Here is a 25,928-nt window from a genome sequence, read left to right on the forward strand (position 1 = left end):
TTGAGGGGTTTTTTTCAGTACTGTGATTTCTAGTTTTCATTAAAATAGAAGCATTCTTTAAATAAGTTCATGAGCTTAGACAATCTTCACTTAACTTGGCTATTACTCAAACATTATTCTACTTAACTAATATTTTATATTGTGCTTTATAAGAAGCTCTTGAAAAATTGACATTTAATATAGTGTAGTATACTGTCCATCAAAAAGGACTCTGTTTCTCTTTTGTACAGAGAAAATTAAAAGTGAACTGAAAAATGACAATGATTGTAGCCTAAAGAATGTGCCAACATTTTTCAATGTTTTGTATTAAGTTATGTAAAATTGTATGATATTCTCATAATTCCCATGCTGAGAAATGTACAAAAGCTATATTTTTGTTAAAACTGTAATAGGACCTAATTTTGGTTGCTATGTATTAAAGTGCTACATTGTGTTTAAAAATTTTGTATTTCCTGCAGAATTCATCATTGCTCTTATGTATTTCTATCAAAGACTATATCTGACTAAATTTTAATTAACTTTTACTCATAAAGCCTTAGTTGCCATTTTCTTTGGAATGGGTTTGATCCAGGAGGAGAATCCTTCCCTTTTCCAATTGCTTCAGAAAAAAATGATAGAGAATATTGTCCAAAACAGTGAAACGTGTTAAAAGAAATAAAGGCCCTTTTTCTCCGGGGGGGGGGGGGAATTGAAGATCACATTTTGCTTTCACTGGGAGTGTTCTGTATTAACTCTGCTCAAGAGCTACTCTCACTTGTGAAATAAAAATTGAATTCAAATCTTTACATACATGCCCAATTTTATTTTCACGCATTTACATGATTCAATTTATCAATCACAAAATAATAAGCAAAGAAGACTAGAATAATGCAAATATGCCACATATACAAAAGTCTTGAGTTTCAAGAATCCTACACTTCTCTGTTTACTTGCAGTTCTTTGTTAGCAAAGAATTTTGACATGCAGAATTCCTCATCAAAGCTGTCTTTGAACCTGTATGTTTCAGCATACTTCTACTAATTTGCACAATAACGTTTTTGCTCACAAACTGTCCTAAATAATATAGACTTTGAAAAACAAATATAGGCCACATTATTTTCTCAAAATATTTGAGCTGAAAAATCAATGAAATTCTTTGCCTAAAAGATTTATTTTGTACAAATCTACAACATATTTCTAAAGCTCTAATAAATTCTCTATAGAAATCTGCCTTACCATTCAATTTAACCCTGACCACATATAGGGAAAGAATAGCTTGAAAATCCATAGATCTTAAACTGTTACTTCCTGACAAAGAGGATCCTTCAAACTCACAAATCAGAAATTCACTAAAGACTTGTCTGGCCAGAATCTCAACATTTGGCATAAAATCACAATAAGTGTATTTGTTATGCTGTATGTTAAATTAGAGCAAAGCAAGGTCTTCAAAATGAAATACCAGTTGATTGCTTCTATTATTTATCATCAAATGCTATTTCTTGGCAAGAAAATATGCCATTCTAATATCTAGTGTCTAATAGGGCTGTACAACAATCTGAATTTGGTCAAAAAGGTTTTTGGGACATTAGATACTCATACCTGCCATTCCTTAAATGAAATTTTGCTTTTCCTGGGATCTGGCAAAGGGCAGTACCTAGTAACTAGTGACTGAACTCAAACTATATATTTGTTTTAACTGTCTTTAGGGAAATGTAAGGAAGTGCTTCAAGGCACCATCAGAACCTTGGTGTATTTATCTAGTGAAAAATCCAACATTTGGCAATGTTCCTGATTAAGGTATTGTGGGCTAAATAGAATGGTCTGTGTACCAAAACTCGGTTTCTGTGTGAAACTAATACTGCTGGTTCCTCGAATTCTTACTGACGAATTCAGTAAGGAAAAACACCCCTTAAATACATTTTTAAAACAAACATAAAATTATACCCACAGTTATTTTAAATATTTAATATAAACAGCCTGTTTGTATTTTATACATTACTTCATCTCACACCTTAAATGCAAATCTTCAATTTGTTCCAACTTATGAAATAATATTAAACTGCGCAGTCTTGACTCTCGTTCTCCATCTTTCCATAGAATAATAAGGTGATCAGCAGAACATGTTGCTAGGCCATGCTCACCAAAATAAAGGAACATCTGCAATTAAAAAAATCATCACAATAATGTACTCAACTATCACACGTCAGAAACATTCATAATAAATAAAACTAGTCAGAACAAGTACTTTCACAAAATTGTAAATGTTCATTGCAATAGTAGTGAAGCAATGAATAGTAATGAACATGTTCAAGATTCATCTTCAAAACATCCAACCAAACTATAAATAATAAAATGATAATTCCAAAAGAAAACATAAAGGTCAAGATCTAAAAAATTATTTGAGATATAGTAAAAGGCTTGATTACATTGCATGAGGTTTGTAGCCTCATTGTACAAGACACTGTACAAACATTCCCATATCATAATAGGCCTTCACATTTTTTATGAAATAAATCCAAAATGTCATATGAAATAACTGCCAAATTACCAAAATGCAATCAAATTAGAACAGCATGCCCACATCTTTATGTGAAAAAGACAATAATATATACTTATTCTATCTTTGGTATATTAATGTTATGTAAATAGCATTGTGTGAAATTATTGTTTCAATTTTGATTAAATCTGAATGTATTTTTTAGTTTAAATATACTACTACGTCTGCATGATAAAAGCGTCATTTAACAAAAGTTAAATAAAATGCAAAGAATGGTAATAATTAATATCTGAGAATTCTGGGCAAGCAGAATATCAAATGAATTAAACATATAGCAAATTTCAGTATAACTCTAAATATAGACAAATAACTGAAGATAGATTGGTATCAATCCACAAAATGAAACTGTGGACATAAATAGGCAATTTTTTAAAAATGATATACAGGTAGTCCTTGATTTACAACAGTTTGTGTAGTGAGTGTAGCTCTTGACTATAGTTCTGGACAAACTATTCATTTAATTTAAATTTAATTTAATTTAAATAGTTTAAAGTTACGACACCCTTGGAAAAAGTGATTTATGACCTATTCTTGAAGTTATGACTATCACACCACTCCTACACAATTTGGGCACTTGGCAATTGTGGTCGTAAATTGACAACTACCTGTATTCCCACTAAATAAAAGAAATTCTTGAGAATCCATTTTTAAAGACTTACTTCATAAATAAATCGTCATAGACAGAAATGACTGTGCAAGCATACTGCATATTTCACCATCACAGTTTTTAGGGAACCTTTTAAACATGATCATGGCAAAATGAAATATGTGATTTCATACATAGTTATTGAACATTTGCCACATTTTTCCTACACCAATGCAGGAATAGGATCAACTATAAAATGATCTCAGGACGAAAAAATATCCCTAAGGATGAGACACCAAAGCCAAGGTAACAGTTATCTTAAAAAGTAGCCACCATACAAAAAACAACTTCTGTTATCTGCTATTCTAGATCCAACAAACCTGCACAGCTGCAGAGTGTCCAATCAGATCCCCAGTAAGGTCAAGGGAAAAAATAGTAGCACTCTCTGGTGCCTTTTTAGCTGTGTGATTTGCTTGCTTGTTTGTCCTACTAAATCCCCAGATACTGAAAAAACCTAGAATACAAAGAAAAGGTGTTTTTTTAAAAAAAGAAATTGTATTTCTAGCCACCAAACATTTTCTGTTCTGTTCAAACCCAACATCTGATAATCAAAAACTTAGTTGAATACCTTGGCATTTATTTTATTTGCATCCATTCTTGCAATTGCCTATGTATAGAGGGTGAGCGGTCAGTCACAATGACTGAAAACTAAATTTCACTTCAAAATATTATGTAATCATAATTATGTTATATGCAAGAACAAAAATATCTAATTCAGATCACATGGTTTGGAATAAGCTAAATAATTAAATGCTAACAGTTATTGTGAACAATAGACCCAACATTGAATGAAATCAGTTATAAATAATACCAGCTATTTACATTAAACAATATACATTTTGAGCCATAAAATATGCAGCCACAATAAATGGATAAAAATGTAGCTAAAATAATCTGTCCATTCTACTTTAATTTACTCTGTGTCCTTAGTTCAACAGCCACTGCCAGAGCCTTCTGAACAGTTGTTCATAACTTCAGCACAAGAGCCTGAGGTAATCATAGTTATATCAACCTTGGTTGTTATATAAACTTTGACTTATCATATAAAACTTGACTTGGTGTTTTTGTAAAGGCCAGATTAATTTTCACTAACTCCACCACTTTGCTGCTGCAAATGCAAAGTCCTCTTGAAAAAGGTATTCTCCTCAAATCTATGTTTCAGCCAGTGAGGAAAAGGTATTTAACCTAGCTTCTGTTAAAACAACCTGATAGTTGCCATTATTATTGTTGTTGTTGTTGTTGTTATTTCTAAATAAGGGGCTATCTGAAAGGCATAGTTAGATATGTAACTGGATGTAAGGCAAATTTATGGTATCGCAGGATAAGCCTCACTAATGTGGGACATTTTTGGAACTGAAGAAGTCATTGCTTGAAAGTTCCAGTAATAACTTGAATTGGCACTTTTAAATACATAGATTTTGACTACTTTTAGCACAATAGAATAACAGAATTGGAAGGGACCTTGGAGGTCTTCTAATCCAACACCCAGCACAAGCAGAGATCCTATACCATTTCATACAAATGGTTGTCCAATATTTTTTTTTAAAAAACTTCCAGTGTTGGAGCATTTACAACTTCTGAAGGCAAGTCGTTCCACTGATTAATTGTTCTAACTATCAGGAAATTTCTCCTTAGTTCTAGGTTGGTTCTCTCTTGAATTAGTTTCCACCCATTGCGTCTTGTCCTGCCTTCGGGTGCTGTGGAGAATAGGTTGCCCCCCTCTTCTTTGTGGCAGCCCCTTAGATATTGGAAGAGTGCTATCATGTCCCCCCTAGATTGGTATTTACCCTTTGGCTGAAACAACCACACCTCTAATTCATATAGCTATTCATTAAACTTAATGGGATGAAATGTATTCTTGCCATTCCAAGACAATCTATGAAAAAAGCCACACCATTGTAACCTATGAAAAAAGCCACATCATTGTTGTCTTGCCATTCCAAGACAATCTATGAAAAAAGCCACACCATTGTAACCTATTTTTATACAAGGTTATAATATAGCAATAAGTTTCTTATTCAAAAGGAATAGCTCTACTTTACCCACACAGTGACTCCAGGATTGAATGCAATTCTTAAGCTGAGAAATATTGCTCCATTTAGAGAGCATGTGTACTTTTCTGCTAAAAGCAATGTATACTTTTTATTTTTTTTCTAAAATGAAAACAAAATATTGGCTAGATTCAAATTGAAAAGGATCTGCTTTGCTTCCAAAATTTTCATAAATACTAATAATGAAAGGGCAGAAGAACATTTTACTATTATAAATGGGACTCTGAAGTAGATAATTATAGCTAATCAAACTCATTTTTATGCAATTAATTCTATTTTTTTGTATACAGACCTGATGGAACAGGTTCAGCTGTAAGATGTTGTTTTTCATGTAATTCCCACATACGAACACTACCATCTTCTGAACAAGATATTAATTTCCTATAAGAATAAGTCAAATAGTTGTGAAGAAGCATATTTGCACAACTGTACAAAATCAGTTGACACTACTTTTTAAAAAAGTAGTGAACTCTAGAACTACTTTTATTGATTTACCTACATAATGTGCTGTTTCATCAACAAGTCTAGGCAGCTTATAACCATTCAAGTTTAAAAAAACACACCCATACCATTAAGGCCAAAACGAGTGGTTTCATCACAAATAGGATAATCCAATTTAAACCAGAATGGAGGAGGGGAAAAAACATGTCTGTGAAAGACTATCAGGTTTTGCTTCTCCTGTGTGGAGCTCTAAAAACTAGGGATTCTCACAGATCCAATAGTTTTGTTGCTTTGTTAATATTTTTTAAAAAATTATCTTAAATTTAAAAAGAGGTCGTTTGGACTAAAGATTAGGTTGCCTGCACACAGACTATGATAGAATTCGATGTAAGGAAAGTTTAAGAGAGAAAATGCATAAATATTAAGCATGTCCCTGATCATCATTCTAAAAGTAAAGAATGTATGAAATACGTAATGTAAATTGCACCTTTTGGGAATGTTGGTAATATGCAGGACAGTGGAATCATGAGCAGTCTTCTGGAAGGCAATCACACGTTTCATCTGAAGGTTATATACATATATCCCTTTACCAACAGCAGCAAAAATACACTGGAAAAAAGAGTCAATAAAACATCTTAACAAAAGATACATATTTTGTGTAAAAAGTTTCCAATTATTCTAATTAAGTCAAATATGTAAGAAGGAAAGAACTATGTACCATCCCGATTTATAACTACTATATTTATTAAAATATATTAGCTTTCAGTTTATATTAATAGAATAATCAAACTATTAATTACATCTAATAGGAAACATAAAAACACTTTTTTCAGGTATTATAATTACTGTTGTTGAAATTTATTGGGCACCAAATTTCGAAGGACTCAAAACAATAAAAGCTATTTTATTAGGTCTTTGCCAGCAACTTAATTATTTAACAGAATAACAGAGTTGGAAGGGACCTTGGAGGTCTTCTAGCCCAACCCCGTACACAAGTAGGAGACCCTGTACTATTCTGGACAAATGGCTGTCTAATCTCTTTTTTAAAACCTCCAGTGATGGAGTACCCACACTTATTACTGACTCTATTTTATTAAATATATTATTTAAATATATATTTAAATATATGATTTACTGCAATTTAATGAGTTTTTTTCCCCAGATTCTCATGGCAGAAATACACCTATAAATAAAAAATACCTCTAAAAATGCTAAACCATTGTGAGAAACTGAAGCATTCATGGAAATCATTGTAATATTTTTCAGATTTTCAATTATACAAGAGGATTTGCAATGTAAGTTCCCATTTGAGCCATCTTTTGCATGAGGTGATTTGCTGGTATTAGAGGTTCTGCTAACCTGGAAAAGAGGCCAAACCTTTTGCTCAAGATATCACAGAAGAGTAGAAAGAATCTGCAAGTGAACAAGTGGCATCTTGTTTACTTCCCACCCACCAACATCCTTTATATACTAACAGGGTCAAGCAGTAGATATTTAATTCTACATAAGGCTACAGGATCATGCCAGATATGAGTTAACTATACTGGGCTGGAAGGGTAAATTGTATGTTTTAATATAGGGCCATTTTCTATGGCTTTAGCAGTAAAGGAATCAGTTTTCAGGGTGCCAGACCCAAACACAAGTATTATATATATACCTGAACTCTAGGAGAGTGTGGAAAGACCAGGAAAAAATGTATCCTATTTTGTTTCCTTCTTTTTAAAATACTCCCAAATAAGAAATGAGTTCATAAATTTTATGACATACACATCCCCTTAATCCCAATCCCTCCTTTTCTACTATAAACTATAGACTTGTACTAGCAAATACCTTCTTATTTACCTTAAGATTCTATCCTGCCAGTCCCACCTCTTAAACAATCAGTCATATCTAACGGGCTGTTCAAAGAGCGAACAACCATCACTGCAGCCAGATACTATCTTATGGGTTTGGGGAAGATATTTCATCTTGATTAATTCCCAATTCTGCTATTTATTCAGGTAAGTGAAGATCTACCCTCCCATTACTGACGAAAGGAAATAAATACATTTCTAACAGTGCCTATAATGCTTGTATTTTAATCAGAATGGGATAAATGTGCAGGGAAGTTATGCTATTTTGGGGGGACAAAGCCTGCCAAATTCTCTCTTTCTTTCTACACACACACACACAGAGAGGGGGGGGAGGTCTTCTCAAGATGGCATAATTTAGACCAGGGGTAGTCAACCTTGGCTCTTTTATGACTCGTGGACTTCAACTCCCAGAATTCCTGAGCCAGCTAAGCTGGCTCAGAAATTCTGGGATTTGAAGTCCACGAGTCATAAAAGAGCCAAGGTGGACTACCCCTGATTTAGACTATTAAAATCAGTTTAGAAGTTTTCAATTTCCAAGGTCTTCTGACAACAGCAGCCATTTCTAAAACCCTTTCCCAGCATAATTTGATTGACAGTGCTTCTTCCTATGCTCTCACTTTTGTGGTGACACTGTGCAATATACTAACACTCACAAATTTATCAGCAGAGACAAAATAAGACTAGGACTGGTGGTAGAAAGACATGCTTACAAGGCAAAAGACAGGAAGAAAACATTGCACATGAAAAATATTAACAAAATAAAAGTTAATAAAAAGTAATGAATGATTACAGGACCAAAGAAACAATAGATGAGTAGGAAACAAATTAGAATTGAACAATGTTTGTCTCTAAACAATATTCACAATATGTTCAAGTGAGTAAAAAATGAAAGAGGAAAAATGAGGGAAAGTTAAATTAAAAATTCATTGGAGGAGAATCAAGCAAGGATGAGAAAAAGGATGATAAAAATAGATTCAATTGTTTGTAAGAGAAACTCCATTCATATACACAACCTTATGAAAAGAAACCCTCATTGAAAATAAGGTTTTATTGCAGCATCCCTGAATACACAACTATGTCTTTTCACCCTCTATGATCTCCTAATCTATCCAACTGGCTGCACTTGGGCAAGCAGTTGCAAAGGTCACTTTCATTTAAGAACAGAATTGATAGTCTCTGAATCTAATGTTCTTCCTCCCTACTAAAAACCAAACAGAACTATTTCTTTTTAAAAAAATGCTGGTATTTCCAGCATTTTGTGTTCTATATACAGATAGTCCTCAACTTATAACAGTTCATTTAGTGACTATTCAAAGTTACAACAGCACTGAATAAAGTGGCTTATGACCATTTTTCACACTTACGATCATTGCAGCATACCCATGGTCATGTGATCACTTGGCAACTGACTCATATTTATGACAGTGGCAGAGTCCCAGGGTCACGGAATCACCTTTTGTGGCTTTCTGACAAGCAAAGTCATTGGGGAAGCCAGATTTACTTAACAACCATGTTACTAATTTAACAAGTGCAATGATTCACTTAACAACTGGGGCAAGAAAGGTCATAAAATGGGGCAAAACTCACTTAACAAATGATTTGCTTAGCCCCAGAAATTTTGGGCTCAATTGTGGTCGTAAGTCAAGGACTAGCTATATTAAAGCAGACTGCCTTAAACATGTGGTGTTACAGCATTTGAGGCTTTTACATTTTTTAAAAAAGTAATTGGCCAATATCTCTCCTCAATTATACAAAAATTACTTAATTGGGAAGGAAGTTATCATTTTTTATGTATTTAGTGCGTGTACATTTCTCCTTCCTTCGTGGAATTTAAAACAACATGCATAGTATTCCTAATTGCATCATATATCCTCTGACTCATTCTCATTCAGAAAAAGTTAAATTCTGGGTCCTGTCTGACGTTTCTGTTCAACACTTTATTTTAACCCTGGAAGTGTTGAACAGAAACATCAGACAGCACCCAGAATTTAACTTTTCCTGAATTAGAATTCATTTCAATAATGTGGATTTCACTCACAAATTATATTTTTTATATCCCTATGTAACTCATTACTACTAATATTGTATCACATACATTAAAGTATATTCTATTTCAGTTTGAAATGAAGTCATCCATCTGCATGTATGGATGATTTTCATCTACAATGGCAAAAGGAAATTTTCAAGCTTAAGACTACTTTATCCACAGACCCTTTGCTTGGGACTGATTAACAGTATTTCTAGTTGGGTTGAGTATAATTTACAACTGAAAAATAATCCAATTATGTAATAAGGTATCATTTATTAACAAGGAAAAATGTAATTTACATAACTTTTATACTATTATTTTTACCTCATCATCAGAAGTTAAATCTTGAATTGACATTTTACTTTGACTTTGTGATAATTTTATTTCTTGCTGGGGGTTCACATGAAGAGATGCATCCCAACTGCATTCATATGCTCGCATTGTCCAGTCCAATGAATCCCACACAATCATTTCACCAGCATGAGAGCCAGTCGCAAAAATCAAATCTAGATACCAAAATAGTAAAGATATTGATAAATAGAAATCTATTCTTTATTCAAACACTTAAATAAAAATGGGCAACATTATGTTTTATAAAGAGAAATGTTTGTAAAGGGTATAATCCTGTCCAAAAAGGGGGATTTAGTAAAGTCATAGACAACGTAGTAAAATGTTCAATTACTGCAGGCTACTAACTGGCAACTAATGAATTTTAAACTAACCATGGCTTGCTGAAACCAACCATTAAAATATTTCCTAGAAGCTTAATTTTACTTTGCTGTTACCTTCATCTCTCTAAAATAGGAATCATAACTTTCTACTAAGTGGAACTATAAGAAGAAATTTTCTGATAGTGAATAAGGAGAAATTTTCTGACAGTGAGAACAATTAACTAAAGAAAAAGCTTGCCTTCAGAAGTTGTGGGAGCTTCATCACTGGAAGCTTTCAAGAGACTGGACTGCCATCTGTCGGAAATGGTGTAGGGTCTCCTGCTTGGGAGGGGGGTTGGACTAGATGACCTACAAGGTCCCTTCCAACTCTGTTATTCTAATTCTATGTTGTCTCTTAGTGTATCACAAAGACTCATCTTTATACAATATAAAGATTCTGTTTCTTTCCCAAGTCAGCCTACAAGAATGTGCCATCTTACTCCTTCCTGCCCCCCTCCCCAAATTTCTAGTATAGACATTTGGACTATTTAAAAACAAAAACAAAAACTTCTAACTTTATTAGGGAAAGGTTTATAGAGGTATGTAAACTCCAGTTGGCAAAGGTAGAAGATAGTTATGAAAATATGTAATGTGTAATGAGCGTTGTACCAATCATTACAAATAATAAACCTGGAAACAAGCTTACCACTGACACTGACCAATGACACAATATTATCCTGGTGATCAATAAGTCGTTTTATTTCAGACACATCCCATTGGGTTCCATCTCTGGAAGCTTTCAATCTTAGAATTACTTGGAAGATAAAATTCATGTTAAAAAAACTTTATTAAAGCATATGAAACTATATTATCTGAAATACTGTTCTTTACTTCCTATCAGCAACAGGTTTGTTGTAGTTTTAGCCCACAATGCTCTTTTCCAGGATATACCATTCCATTACCACCCTTTGTTTTCTGTGTCTACTCAGGATGATTGTTAGGAAGTATTTGGGGATGATAAAAGGGGTAAAAAAAAATCCCTTTTAATGTTTGAAATTACAATGTTTTCTATTATTATATATGATAGAGATGCTACAAAAGTATCTACCAGTACAGTATGCTGCAGATCTGATTCAAAGATGCTTGGGGATAATAAAAATGAACTATATGCATGCAAACTATAATAAAAAAATACCAAAAAGACAGGCAGTTATTTCAAAGGCCAGATTGAGTGATTACTATTGAAAATGTATCTCCAGAATTTGCTTAAAATTGTTTAAAATTGAAAATAAAGAGAAAATGTTTTGAAATTTTAAATCTAAGCTATTTGTATGTTGCACAGATTTATTTATTTATTTGATTTTTATAGCCACCCATCTCAGCAAAAAACTCTGGGTGGCTCACAATTCAAAAACATATTATTACAATTAAAATCTTAAAAATATTTTAAAACAGTAAAAACCATTAAAACAATAAAAACATTAAAACTTCTAATTCAATAGCGTTTAATAACATTATTTATCTTTATAATTACCACAACGTGCCATACTTCTTGTGGAGAATAGCACTCACTATTTGTTAAAAAACCAAAAATCATCTAGGCTCCTTTCCTTGATTTCAGTGAAAGAATTAGGTATCTAAACATTTGTAACACAATTCATAACTATAGTTAGCTACAGTAGTCCTCAACATGACAATTGAGCTCAAAATTTCTGTTGCTAAGCAAGAAGTTTGTTAAGTGAATTTTATGATCTTTTTTGCCACACTTAAGGAATCAATGCTCTTGTTAAATTAATAACATGGTTGTTAAGTGGATCTGGCTTCCCCATTGACTTTGCTTATCAGAAGGTTGCCAAAGGTGATCACATGACCCTGGGACACTGCAACGATCATAAATATGAGTCAGTTGTCAAGCATCTGAATTTTGATTATGTGACTATGGGGATCCTGCAACGATCATAAATGTGAAAAATGGTCATAAGTCATTTTTTCAGTGACATTGTAACTTCAAACAGTCACTGAATGAACTGTTGTAATTCGAGGACTACATGCACAAGAAAATACTATCATCATTCTAACATTGATAAATTTTAACATATAAAACGCTGAATAAGTTTTTCCCTACTGTAGAGAGTAGAGAACATAACTTCATGAAGCTATACAAGCTACATTGCCAAGCTAACCAGGTAAAACACTAAGTCGGGAACATCAAGATATTTGGAAGTGGCTTGCAAGATTGATGTCAGTCCCACTAGTTAGACCAGACCAAGAAATCAACTCCACAGGAACGCTAAAATTACTTTTATTAAGACTGGCTATAGTAGCAAAATCTTCAAGTCTGAATATGTTGTACTTTCTATTCCTCTTATAAGGAGGAATCTGTTCAAGCTGCTTCTGAATCTGGACACTCTGGACATACACAATGTTTTACGGCTTACTGGAGCTTTCCTATCTTCATCAAGGTCATCTTCCTTACTCTCTATGCCTTTTTATAGCAGGAGTGTACAACCACATGTAAATCTGAATGGCAGAAGAGAAAAGTTATTCCATTCTCGTGAACTATCAATTTACCTATATTTAACTATGTTTCATTATAATAAATTTTAATTAAGTTAAACTCCATTTCTTATCCTGGCTCCATCAACTGTTTGAAATGTGAAATGTGGATTCCAGCTCAAGCCGTTCAAAGATCAAATGCGGTGCTCAGCCCACAAGAGCTGGTACTCCTCTGATTTACAGTAATACTTACTCAATTCTTTGCCAATAGCTGCTGCCACACAATTTTTCGGCAATTCAATCATAGCAGTGATATCTTTATTAAGAAGGGGGAAAGTAGAACAAATAGGAAATTAGTATCTAGCTTATTTATTTCAAAAAAAGTATGTGCTACTCTCAGAGGGCTATTTAAATCAGCTGATATATGATTTCCAATGTTTTGCTCTTCTTAGGAACACTTACAAAGCCATGAAAAAAAAGTTATACAAAACAATTTTTATCTCTGTAGGAGATAAAACACAAAGACACCCCATGAAAGATGTTCCGATTTTTTTATCAACAGATTTTCAGACAATGGCTAGTGTTGAAAGGGCTTATTGGATATAGCTAGAGGTGTGCATGAAGCAGAAAATGCATTCAAACTTGAAACAAATACTATATTTAAAAGCTGTGGCGGCACAGTGATTAGAATGCAGTACTGCAGGCTACTTCTGCTGACTGCCGGCTGCCAGCAGTTCGGCATTTTGAGTCTCACTGGCTCAAGGTTAACTCAGCCTTCCAGCCTTCCAAGGTTGGTAAAATGAGGACCCAGTTTGTTGGGGGAAATATGCTGACTCTGTAAACCGCTTAGAGAGGGGTGTAAAGCACTGTGAAGTGGTATATAAGTTTAACTGCTATTGCTATTGCTATTGCTATGTTCAGCAGTTCTGCCAAATTGTGCTGGACATAGTGAAGTGGTTCTCAACCTTTTTAATGCCGCAACCCCCAACCGGTCGTAAGTCGAGGACTAAACCGGTCGTAAATCGAGAACTACCCAACCGGTCGTAAGCCGAGGACTTTCCCTGCCCGGGAGCGCCGCGCATGCGTGGTTCCGCCCCCTGCGCCGGCCGAGGCGTAGCTGGCAAGCGGCAGAGACAGAGCAGGCCGACCACCAGCTGGCCCAGCTCAAGGGAGGTAAGGCACCCGCTGGAAAAGGGGGGAAAAATGGCGGACAGCCTTGCTTGGCGACCCCCGTGAAATGGTCAATCGACCCCCAAATGGGGTCGCGACCCATAGGTTGAGAACCGCTGACATAGTGTAATTCAGCAAAACCAAACACCCCCCAAATTGGTGGGTTTGTGCTTCAGTTGAAAGAAAATCCAGAGTAATCACATAAGCATAGTAAGGCAAGACTGGTGTGTTTTCTCCATCTCTTCTATCTTTCCTTGAGTGGTCTGTGGGCTGGTCCATGTACTAATTAGCCAAATGCCTTTCATTCCCTATCTTTTCTTATGTTGCACTTGAAACCAAGGACACTAGAATAAAGGGAGGTACAGAAAGGCAAGCACTTGGAAAACTGGGGAAATGGGAAGGCAGTTTGGACATGCTGGACTTGAAGTTATGGGCATTGGCAGTGGATATCCCATTGGGTCCATCCATCTCCCAATATTCCCAGCATTTTATTTTTCCTGCTTATCTTCGCTACTGCATACTACCAATAACCTTGGATTTTTCTTGTTCTCCCATATAAAAACACTTATTCTTGGAACATTTGTATTCTAGTCCATGTCCAGACCAAAACATACATGTCTCAGTCCAGACATATATGTCAGGCTTCACCCAGTGCTAGTCTCTAGGAATCTTCTGCATGTTTACATTTGGCACGGTCAAAATCTCCAGTTTCCAAATCAAACTGTGTTTGAAATTGTCAGTATATTGTGAAACTAAAAAGAGTTTTCATCATGTCTTCTGTTAATTCACATTTATGGATATGTTCAGCCAATCTCCTACCTGTTTCTTCTACATAGCAGCAATTTTAGACCGAGCCAGATCCAAGAATGCAAACTAATTCCTAGATGCTTGGCATGCCAACAAGTCATTAGCAATGCACTGAGAAAATCTCCAATTACAAACAAGCAAAGTCAAGGAAAGAGGCCAATAGCTCTATCTGATACGTCAGATCCCATCACATATCTAATAAACAACCAGGTAAATAGGAATCAGTGTCAGATAAACAGGAGCAATAAAGAAACAAACAATAAGCCATTCAAAGAATAATCAAAGAAGAAAATGTCTCAATCAAGGATGATAAGCAAAATGGACTGGGTTATGAAAAGAAACAACAAATGATGGGAAACAATGGGAAATGCAAGTAAGATTTTGTTGCTCTTATATTTAAAAGTCCTAAATGTGTCCATTAAGAAAATACATTCTAGCAGGTATTAACATGCTGTATTCCTTTTTTACCTGTATTTTAGAAACAAAAGTTAATATATTTGAAATCAATAAATTTGATATGAGTATGTGTATTTGTAGTTCCATATACACTAGTAAACCAGATGCTTGTCGAAAATTAAGGATCAAATATGTCAATTGCTTGTTAAATTATATCTCCAAATTTTGAAATTTGAGGAGATGGGCACTCTAGAAACAAGAAATATAAACGAACAAATAAATAACTTTCTCAATTTATGAAAAACTTTGGATATATAATTTGTCAATTCCCACTTTTCAAATTAATTTATATTGAAGGAGAAGCAAGACCAGTATGATACACACACACACACACACACACACACACACACACACACAATATATATATAAATTTCCTTTGCTTGGTTGTTTAGTTTTGTACTTATATTTTTATTCAATTTTTTCATTTCTCTCTCCTTCCTTTGTTAATATCTTATTTTAAATAAAATATTAAAATTTAATATTTGCTTTAGTAATATGTATGATTTTTGTACTTTTAAGCACATAATATATTATTTAATATTAGTTTTGTCTTCTAAAATGCAGTTTGTATACTTAACATAATTTATATAAAATATTACATATCAACATGTAAATATCCTGTATAAAATGTTACTAGTAACCATTTTAACCTTCATTAAGCTTTAATATATTTTATCTTTAGAATCAATGAGATTTTTCCAAATTAATGTTATAACATTATATAGATTCATTCTACTGTTTAATAATCTATTTAAATTTTGTTTACCTGCATCAATTAGATGACTTGTTTTACACAAGAGGTCTAATTTTCGGTTCCAAACACACAAATCACTTCCTCCAGAAAGCCATATATCCATTCTTTGAAGAACAGTCAAACACTACAAATTACAAAATCAGATATATAATATGTAATATTTTTGAAGTATGTTTTCAAATAAAATTATCAGGTTTACAAACTAAAACATTCAATTTCCTGGTAACATTTAGATACTAAAACATTCAATTTCCTAGTAACATTTATTATCATTTACAGTCCTTTATGCAGTTTATGAAGTAGAAAGGAAAAAAGGGGGGGAAAGGAAGCTCTAACATTTCAAGATCATGTTGAATTATAAATGCAGTTGAATATGTGTCTTCTCAAAGGTAAAGGTTTTTCCTGTCTAGGGGGCAATGTCAGGCGCAATGCTCATGTCCATTTCTTAGCTGAGGGAGCCAGTGTTGTCCAAGGAAATTTCCATGGTTACGTGGCTGGGCTGGGCTGGGCTGGGCTGGGCTGGGCTGGGCTGGGCTGGGCTAGAATAGAATAGAATAGAATAGAATAGAATAGAATAGAATAGAATAGAATAGAATAGAATAGAATAGAATGAAAGACCAATACTAACATTGCTTTCAACATTCTGTGTCAGATAGCTTAGAACCACAGACAGTCTTCGACTTATGACCAGTTGTTTAACAACTATTCAAAGTTACGTCAGCTTGTAAAAACTGCTTTGTGGCCTGCAAAGCATTTCTGGTTAACATAAAACATTGCACACACCTTTGGTCACATGACCACATTTCTGGCATTAGGCAACCGGCTCACATTTACAACTGATTGTCAAGTGCCCCACGATTGTCATTTGCAATCTTTTCTGCCACCTTTACCAGAAAGTCAATAAAGAAGACAGCAGGAAGGTTGCAAGCAAAGGAGAGAAAGGGAAGCTGAAATCCTTCAAGATATTCACCTCCATACCTGCAGCCTGCTGAAGGATCTCACTTTGGTACACAGAGGGAAGCTAAAATGCTTTGGTGGCTACAAGAAAGCCTAAGACTGAAAGACAGGCAACTCTTTTTACCCATACAAAAGATCCAGGAGATCACTTAACGACTGCAACTGGTAGTGCTGGGATTGTAGTTGTTAAACAAAGCAGACATGTGAGTATCTTGTTAATGACTACCGTACTTCATTCAACAATCAAGATTCTGGTCTCAATTGTGGTTGTTAAGTGAAGAATTGTCTAATAAATGATAGAAACATGTATTTGTTCATTTAAAGGACTCTTCCACCATAATCTCAAAGATATAATTTGAGAAATAATCAAGAATACACTGGTTGAGATCTATAAGCTTCCAAGATTATATATGAAGCTATTTATAGTACTGATTAATATTCTTGTAAATGGACAAACTGATGGAATCCATCCTATTGTAATGTGCAATGGCTCTAACTAAGAAGATTGAAAATATATGGTTCACTGATCTCTCAAGGTATCTAAAAAGGAACCCAAAGTATCTAAAATTAGACACAGGTAAACACCAAAACCTGCAAATTTGTTATCTGCAGCTGGTTACTATAGTATGTAACAAATATGTAGCTGATACAACTGCAGCTTTAAGACTGACAGCATAGAATTACAATCTAAATAAATTAAATACACAAAATCACATTCAGTTTTACTTACCTTTACGGTGGAATGAAAACAAGATACCCTGTGAATTTGTCTGCCATTGTCACAATCCCAAACCTGGTTTCAATCATTAAGGACTAAGAATAGCAGCTGAAATATCTTATATAACTATAATAAAAAAAATTGAGGCATAAAATGGAGGAGTCAGTTAGATATGATTCTATTTCCCACAACTATTTCCTATGAAAAAGTGTTTCCTTGAGCCACACAAATGATGGAAGAAAACATTTGTAGAACTTATTTCCTTACTGTAAGAGAAGACAAAACACCTGGTGTGCAAATATGCAAAATCTTTTCCTGAGAGTTTTATTGTTCAACCTGAAGATTATTAATTATAACTCAACAGGATCTGTGCAGAGTAAACCAGGTTTTCACAACTGCATCTTATCAATTTCCTCATTAGCCACATATCAATTTGTCGTGGAAATGATGAAAGTCTATTGCTTTTATAGCAGTTTGCTCATTAAAATCCCAAACTTTGATGTAATAACACTGAGCCGTAAGCACCATTTATTATGCAACACAGACCAATTCTGCATTTCTCTGGTCAAGAAGTAAAGGATACAACTACAGTTCTGTCAGCACTTGCTGTCAAAATCATATGGCATTTTTCTTCACAGGTATCTGACAAAGGAAAAGCTGCAAGAGCTGTTATTTTTTGTGTATGTGCATGTAGCTCAAATAACTTTTCTCCAGTCTGGAAACAAAAACAATAATAACAGTGCTAAATGAACACAGAGACATGTGTTATGAAGAAACAATACAAGTAATCAGAATACTCAAATATTATTCATTTTAAAATGAGAACCAATACTATACAATGCAAATAACTGGTCCATCTAGCTTAACCTTCCCACACCTGTTGCTGTTATTTGCCAGAAAACCCTATAAATCTGTTCACCCTGCTAACTAAAGATTACATTAAGTGATGGAAAATATGTCTGGATAATAGTAGGCTGAGGAAGATTAATCATCATTATGTGGTAGAAGCTCTCAAAATTTCAGGCAGGATTTTTTTCAGCAATACCATAGATATTGTATGGGTTCATAAATGTGAGATGAGTAGCTATACAAAGTGAATGAATGAATGAATGAAAATCTACCCCAGAATGACTTCCAAGTCCTTTGTAACTATTTTTGCATCAAAATCTGAAAAGTATTTGTATATTTCACCATGTATGTTTCAATGTCCAATATGAAGTGCATTTTGCCTTTTCTAAAATACAATTTTAGTGCCTTTTCTAAAAATGTATCAGAGTTCTTATACTAGAAAGTTGAATTCTGTTAGTAATACAAAATAGGTAATTTTTTAAAAAATAATTATTTATTGTATTTGATTTACTGTGTTTATATTAACTAAAATGATTTATTGTATTTATGCTAGGTATGGGAAAGAATGAAGAGATACGTAGAATCCAGAGGTCAACTAAAATTTTTGCTCTGACTTCTTAAGTTTAGTTGGACAGAATTCAACACTTATTTTTACTACTTTAGACTTTAAATACTTTTTAAAAAGAAAAAGAAAACAAGAAAATCAACATTCTAAAGAAGCTTGATTCTATGGTCAAATGCTTTTCATTCTACCCAATACAACCCAGATTAAGCCATGTATCAACTTTAAAAATGCTTCTATTTTTGAAATAGCTAGCAGCACACTTATGTGTACAAAAGTAGAAAGAAAACTCAATATTTATTATATCCGAGGATCAACAGCCACTCATAGGCAGCCCAGACAGCCTTCCAAAATAAACAGCAAGGCAAGGTAAAAACTGACATCAGCCATAAAGGGAACAGTTGAAGGATCTGTTTCAATCTACTCCGCCATCTACTAGTACAGTAGATTTGGTGCAGCAACCCCTTCCAAGGTGCTGAAAAATATGATGATGCTGAAAAAGTAAGTTTGTGACCCAGGCCAAGACATTAGGACCTTTGCAGCCTATGTCTCTCTCAGCCACAAATTTGCCATTACAGTTAATATGCATTGTCTTGTGCCTGATGGTTTTTTTATTTCTCCCCCCCCCTTGCAGTGTGGAGAGATGGCTTAAGCCTTAAGCAATATTTTTAGACAAGTTCTGCTGTGCCTGACCCACTGTTTTTATCTCCCCTCCCTCACAGAACAGAGAGACTGGAGAGAAAGAAATGACAAAGAGTAAGCAGACACACAGTGAGGAACACATATCTGTTAGCAGCAGCTGTTTGCCTGGCGCATTCAGAGCAGAGAGCCATGCACAAGCTAGGCAAACAGTTGGTGCTAGCACATTTCTTTCTATGTGTATTTCTTATTGTGTGTCTACTTACTCTCTTGCAATCTCTTCCTCTCTAATGAATGTAAATACAAACAATAACTCCTTTCTTGCTAGTTATCCCAGCACCTGGATGAATGTTCAAAATGGTGGGAGAGTGGGGGAGAAAGGAAAGTTGAAACAAAGTAATAAACACAGTTATGGTCTGATTATCAATGAGCAATTAGTGACTCATTGTAGTCTCTCTCACAACTTGTGTGCACCTGTGCCAGACCTTTCAGGGCCTTCCCCAATCTCCTCCAATACCCCTCCCCCACAGTACCCCAGCAGCCTGTACCTGGGACTCTCTCTGGTTCCTGGTAAACAATCCCAAGATCTTGGGATTAACAAATGGGATTGCATGGATTGTCATTGCTAAGCAATGCAGTCACATGATGTCACACTTTTTGATCGCATAGCTGAGCTATCTCAATCCTTACTGCTGTCATAACTCAAGGACTACCTGTATTGCATAAGTGTCTGGTCATATAAAATTAAAAAATAGTCCACTGATTTGTTAACAGTATTACAAAACATGTAATTAAACCATTTCTGCATAAATATTCAAACACTGCAGATATACAAAGATATTGATATTGATAATCTAAATGCCTGTCTCATCTTCACCTTTTCAATTGTAAATTACATTCACAAACCCAGGGTTCTTTATTATGACCTACAGAATGCATTTTTAGATTTATATTTCTGCTTCTGCAATAATGCTTCTGTTAGAAATCTTTGGAATACAAATTATAAATAATAGCTAATTTTATATTCCAGCAGGTCATGAATTTAAACATTACTCAGTCTGCATCTATAGGTATTTTTATAAACATTTTTTTTAATTTTCTAAACAAACCTGGACATTCCAGAGACATACAATTCCATCATCACCAGCAGATGCAAAACTAGTAATGAAAAAAAACCATATTGAAGAGATCTGTAATTACCGATACATTATAAAAAAGCAATAAAATGTTTATTGATAATCATTCTTTAAATAGACCATTGACAGATATATACAAAAAGAGATGAAACATTAACTGAACCTTAGAAAGTATACTTAAATCTTCAAAACAAGATCATGTTTTTATTATTGAATAAAAATGTGTATTACATTTTTATATAATCAGGCTTCCATTTCTAGCATCTTTGTATTCATTTATTATCACAGGGTCAGAATAGTCACCTAAAACACTTTTGGTATTCATTATTTAAAAAAATAATGGCTGAATCCAGATAAGAAATACTAACCCTTTAAAGCTGAATTTAATTTTAAAACTATATACTGAATTACTACTATCACATTATGTAGCACAAATATACTTTTTAAAATCTTCTAGAAAGACTAAACATCTCAATAAGTACAATGCTTTAGATTTTTTTTAAAAAAAATAATTAAAATATGAAACTCGGGTTTTCATGTGACACTCTCCTGTCAGATCAATCTGATATTGCAAATGGATTTCTTTTCACCAAGTTGGTGTTTCATGGGTCATCTGATTCTTTTCCAGTCATGATCACCATCCTCTATAATCTTGTCTATTTCCTGGAGGAGCACCAAATGGTCAAACAAGCAATTTTTAAAGTGTGTTACGAATTCAGTCCAGTTTAATATGTCAAATGCTAGAGTATTACTTGCAATTTTATTTCATTCCATTTTTTGAAAGATGCTTGCTAAGGCTTAGCCTTCTTTAGTGATCTTGCAATCAATATGACCTTCTCTTCATGTTCAAAAACATAAAAAGAAAAGAAGTGAAAAGCAGCTGCCTGTTAGGTTGATACAGGATTTATTTAGTATCTTCAGAAACCAATCTGAGAAAATTTTCCACTCACTGGTTTTAGCTGAGCCACAGAGAAAACAAGAAAATCCCTCTGTAAAATTCTCAATAAGATGAAATTATCTAGAGAACTGAAGCATGAAACCTGGCTTACAACAGTTGACAAAAATGCAATCAAAGAACTATGAAAACTAAACAAAATTGTTTCAGAAACCAAGTAACAATGCTAATGTTTTTGGAAGGAATTAATAAGATAATGTTTTAGTTAAAAAATCTTCTAATGATTGAATAAGGAACAATGAAAATAAAATTGTATTATAATTAAAGGAAGACGTAATATTCTTGTGTATAAATTATTCCTCTTTAAATAAATATTATCCAAAAAAGGGATTTTAGTTTAGTATGTCAAATTTGCTTTAAAACTTTCTACTACAATTCACTGGGTAAATTTAGCTATTCAATTAAATAAACTTGAATCCATGGGCTTAATATTCTTACAAATTAGCAGAACCTGCTCTTCAAAAATATGGAATAAAGTGTCATATGTCTGAGAGATATAATTGATATAATTTGTACAGTTTATTCTATCTGATCTGTGATTCCCCCAAATCATAGTATCTTTTGTTTTGTGTAAAATGCTTTCTTTCCAATGTTTGCTGATAAGAAAACAACATATAAAATGTATATAGTTATTGTGAAATAATGCATTCTAAGACATCTGTTTTCAGTAAAGTGGGGAAAGCTAATGGCAATTAAAATCATATAACTTGCTCTGTCAAAATCTTTGACAGATGTTTTTTAATTGGGATTAATTAAGGGATTTCTTGTATCAATTTATATATAAGAACTAAGCTGTCCATCATATAGGTTTCAATTTGGGAAAGCAAAATATTAACATTCATTTTTTTAAAAAAAAATTGAAATCATCTTTACAGTGAAATGAGGAATATAGAAGTAATGTCTCACCGGTAATCATCAATTGCCACTAGAAAACGCACTATATCATGGTGACTTTTCAGCACAAGAAGCTCAGTATATGGATTCTGAGCTTGTTCTTCACCAATAGTCTGTATAGATTTCTAGAAAAATAAAACTGAGGATCACACAATTTAGTCTTAATATTTTTCAATCAATAGATTATGCCCATTTTCTATTCCTTTTGATCCTAACTACTGAATTATTTAATATACAATATTTGTATATTCAGGCCCCCTTAAAAGCCAGACCATAAGCAAATGTATTTACCATGCTGAGTAATATATTGTATATATATTCTTGTTAAATTTAGTTAAACTTCTATTATGTAAGTATCTTGTTAAGTTTCAGCATAGCTGCATATTTAAGTTCCCAGTCAGATATTGTTAGGATTGTATTTTTCCTTCCAATATTGAGTCTAGTTTATTTTTGCTGCTATAATCATGTATCTCATTAAATTATCTTTCTTGATTTTTTTCTGAGATTTACTACTAGGAAAAATTGTGATTTCATTTCATTATATTATGAATGTCTTTCCAGTACTTTTGAGTTCTTTTACATGTCACCACATGTGGTAAAATTTTCTTTCTGTTTCGTGACATTTCCAACATTTATTACAGTCTGATTTATTTCAGATATTATTGATAGAGTTGTATACCATCTATACAGCATTTTAAAACATCTATGGCATAGGGGCTGGTATCTGAGACACTGCTTGTCTTCATTTGTTTATCAGATTATTTCAGTCTGGGCTGTCTCTATGATTTTACACTTTTAGCTTTTCTTTCTTTTTTTGCTAGTTTTGTATGACACCCAGAGTCGACTGGAAGTAGGCAGCCAATAATTTTAAATAAATACATTTTGTACCAATTTTCCTTTAAGTTATAACATGGTATTTGAGTAGTGCAAATAGCTGAACTGATGAACAGACCAGAAAGCACCCTTTCTGAGCCTATTGCAATTTTGAATGGTCATGATCGTTAAACGACCAGTTGTATGTCAAGGACTACCTGTATATCCAAAATTAGTCCAGCTGATAGTTGGCAAAGAAAGTAGGCACAATAAAGTAGGAAGACTGTATGTGACCTCCCACCCACTTCTTCCTCACTTGCCCTCTACCTACTGATCTGTTTAACAGCCTATATACATTGCTGTCTGTAACAAAAGGGGGGAAATACATTTAACCTGGGAGAGAGAGCTTGCTGGTTCATTCTCAAATGAATCATTTAAAAATTTCTGCTATTTATGTCACAGGTGAGTTTTGCATGAATCTCCTATTCTTGAGAGGTGATATCATTCTACATGTTCTAAGCCCATTTTATATACCTCCAGATCATGCAGATTGTAGCCAATCACTGCCAGCACTCTACTAATTAGACAATTTGGGAGCCAGGATGAAATTGACAAAACGTTTGTATCTAAGTGACAGGAAAACTAGTAAACCAAGTCCTGAACTAAGACCAGAAAACTAGTCTTCTGGTGGCTGTTAAACTCATATCGTTTCGATTGAAAAGGGGGGGTTCATTTAGTCCAGTGTTTCTCAACCTTGACAATTTTAAGGCATCTGGACTTCAACTCCCAGAATTCCACAGCCAGCATTGCTGGCTGTGGAATTTTGGGAGTTGAAGTCCACATGCCTTAAAATTGTCAAGGTTGAGAAACACTGATTTAGTCTATGAAGCTGAATCTCATCCATTTCCCATATTCAATCCATGTTTCTTCTCAATTCTCCTTCACTTTCAACCATTTCTCTCCATGTTTCCTCGATCTTTTACCTCCGTTTCCTTTATTTATTCCTTTTTTTAAAAAGAGGAAGAAAGAGTAGCTGCGCAGTTCAGTTTCATATTCACTAAGACAAACGCCCAAAAGGAGCAGGAACTCGGTGTGAAAAATTAAAATTAGAGGCGATTCTTCTACTTTGAGCAAACCAGCTGTAGTGATAACGGTTCTTCCGTAATTACCAAGGGGTCGGTCTTTCGCAACATGGAGATCTCTAAAAAAAAACAAAACCCGGCATCCCTAATTCCCAGCAGGGTGGGAAACTCTTGGGAATTGGAAAGGGACGCATCTTTGGAAGGCTTGGGGGGAAAAACTACCATTTGCCAAGGCTCAAGGGTGTGTAACTGCTCTATGCATAAGGGGAAAAAAGCCCTCGGCTTTGCTCAAGACAGATACAAGCACTGCGTCCACCAGACGTAAATGAAATAAACAAAATACGCCTCCTCCCTTTGCCAGGACAGGGAAAGCGAAGGGTTTCGCACCTCTCCTTACCAACGTCCCTCACCACCCATCGCCGGCTTTTACCTCGGCCAAGCCTTGCGGCTCGCGCCCCCCTCCTATCAGCCACCGCAGCATTGCGAGAGGCGGAGTCCGGCCGCCTGGGATGACGGCCTTCGCGTCTCCGGTTGAAATGCCGGTAGTTGTCAGCCGCAGCTCGCGTCCCTGTCTTAACGCGGAAGTCCCTCGCCTCTTGCCGTACTTGCAAGGGAAGGCGGGGGGGAGTTGGCGATGGAGCCGCTGGTTGTGGAATTAGACGTAAGTTGGACTAGTCGCGGGAGGAATTTCAGGAAATACCTCCGCGGCTAATCGGTCCTGAATCTTCCATGAGAAGCTTTCCCTAAACTCCTTCAGATTTCCTGGATGCTAAACTAGATCCGACTAGAGAATCAGGGGTTCTCAACCTTGGCAACTTTAAGACTTGTGGACTTCAACTCCCAGAATTCCTCAGCCAGCTTTGCTGGCTGAGGAATTCTGGGAATTGAAGTCCACAAGTCTTAAAGTTGCCAAGGTTGAGAACCCCTGGTACAGTGATGGCGAACCTTTTAGAGACTGAGTGCCCAAACTGCAACCCAAACCCACTTATGCATCGTCCGGTGCCGGGTGGGTGTGGCCCATTGGCTGGGTGTGGCCCATTGGGTGGCATGGCTGTGGTGGTAACAGCAGACTGGGTGGGACTAAAAAGTTCAATCAATCAATTCCAACTTTGCAAGATCTTTTTTTTCCCCGCCAGAAGTTGAAATTGACTGATTAATTGAACCTTTTTTTTTTTTGTACACGGCGGCGGAGGCCTAAAGCGAAAAGGTTTTATAAAACCGAACTGAAGGCCTAGGACTGGGATGACGGCGCACGTGCCCACAGAGAGGGCTCTGAGTGCCGCCTCTGGCACCCGTGCCATGGGTTCGCCACCACTGCCCTGGTAGATGCTAAGCTAGATCTGACTGGTTATATCAGAATAACAGTTGGAAGGGACCTTGGAGGTCTTTCTAGTCCAACCTAGAAACTAAACCAAACTAGATTCGACAAATGGA

The 25,928-nt window shown here is 34.8% G+C and overlaps 1 protein-coding gene across 1 annotated transcript; it reads right to left on the reverse strand.

Moving 5' to 3' along the window:
- Positions 1–785: 785 nt before the first annotated feature.
- On the reverse strand, positions 786–25,067 carry WDR41 (WD repeat domain 41). Its single transcript, XM_015812693.1, has 13 exons — positions 24,925–25,067; positions 22,612–22,724; positions 20,724–20,772; positions 18,148–18,279; positions 17,577–17,639; positions 15,902–16,013; positions 12,956–13,018; positions 10,913–11,020; positions 9,881–10,062; positions 6,162–6,283; positions 5,526–5,614; positions 3,503–3,636; positions 786–2,136 (listed from the first exon to the last, which is right to left on the reverse strand). Exons 1-13 carry the CDS (start codon positions 24,973–24,975, stop codon positions 1,975–1,977), a joined length of 1,380 nt encoding a protein of 459 aa, XP_015668179.1. The 5' UTR covers positions 24,976–25,067; the 3' UTR covers positions 786–1,974.
- Between the last annotated feature and the right edge of the window lie 861 nt (positions 25,068–25,928).

Source organism: Protobothrops mucrosquamatus, unplaced genomic scaffold, assembly GCF_001527695.2.
Source record: "Protobothrops mucrosquamatus isolate PMUCROS unplaced genomic scaffold, P.Mucros_1.0 scaffold107, whole genome shotgun sequence".
NCBI lineage: Eukaryota > Metazoa > Chordata > Lepidosauria > Squamata > Viperidae > Protobothrops > Protobothrops mucrosquamatus.

Coding starts and splice junctions, on each gene's coding strand:
- WDR41 (XM_015812693.1), bottom strand. CDS start 24,975: ATGCTGCGGTGGCTGATAGGAGGGGGGCGCGAGCCGCAAGGCTTGGCC. Junction 17,640..18,147: donor GTGCTGACAGAACTGTAGTT/GTATCCTTTACT, acceptor GATTGAAACCAG/GTTTGGGATTGTGACAATGG. Junction 16,014..17,576: donor GTTTTCATTCCACCGTAAAG/GTAAGTAAAACT, acceptor TGTAATTTGTAG/TGTTTGACTGTTCTTCAAAG.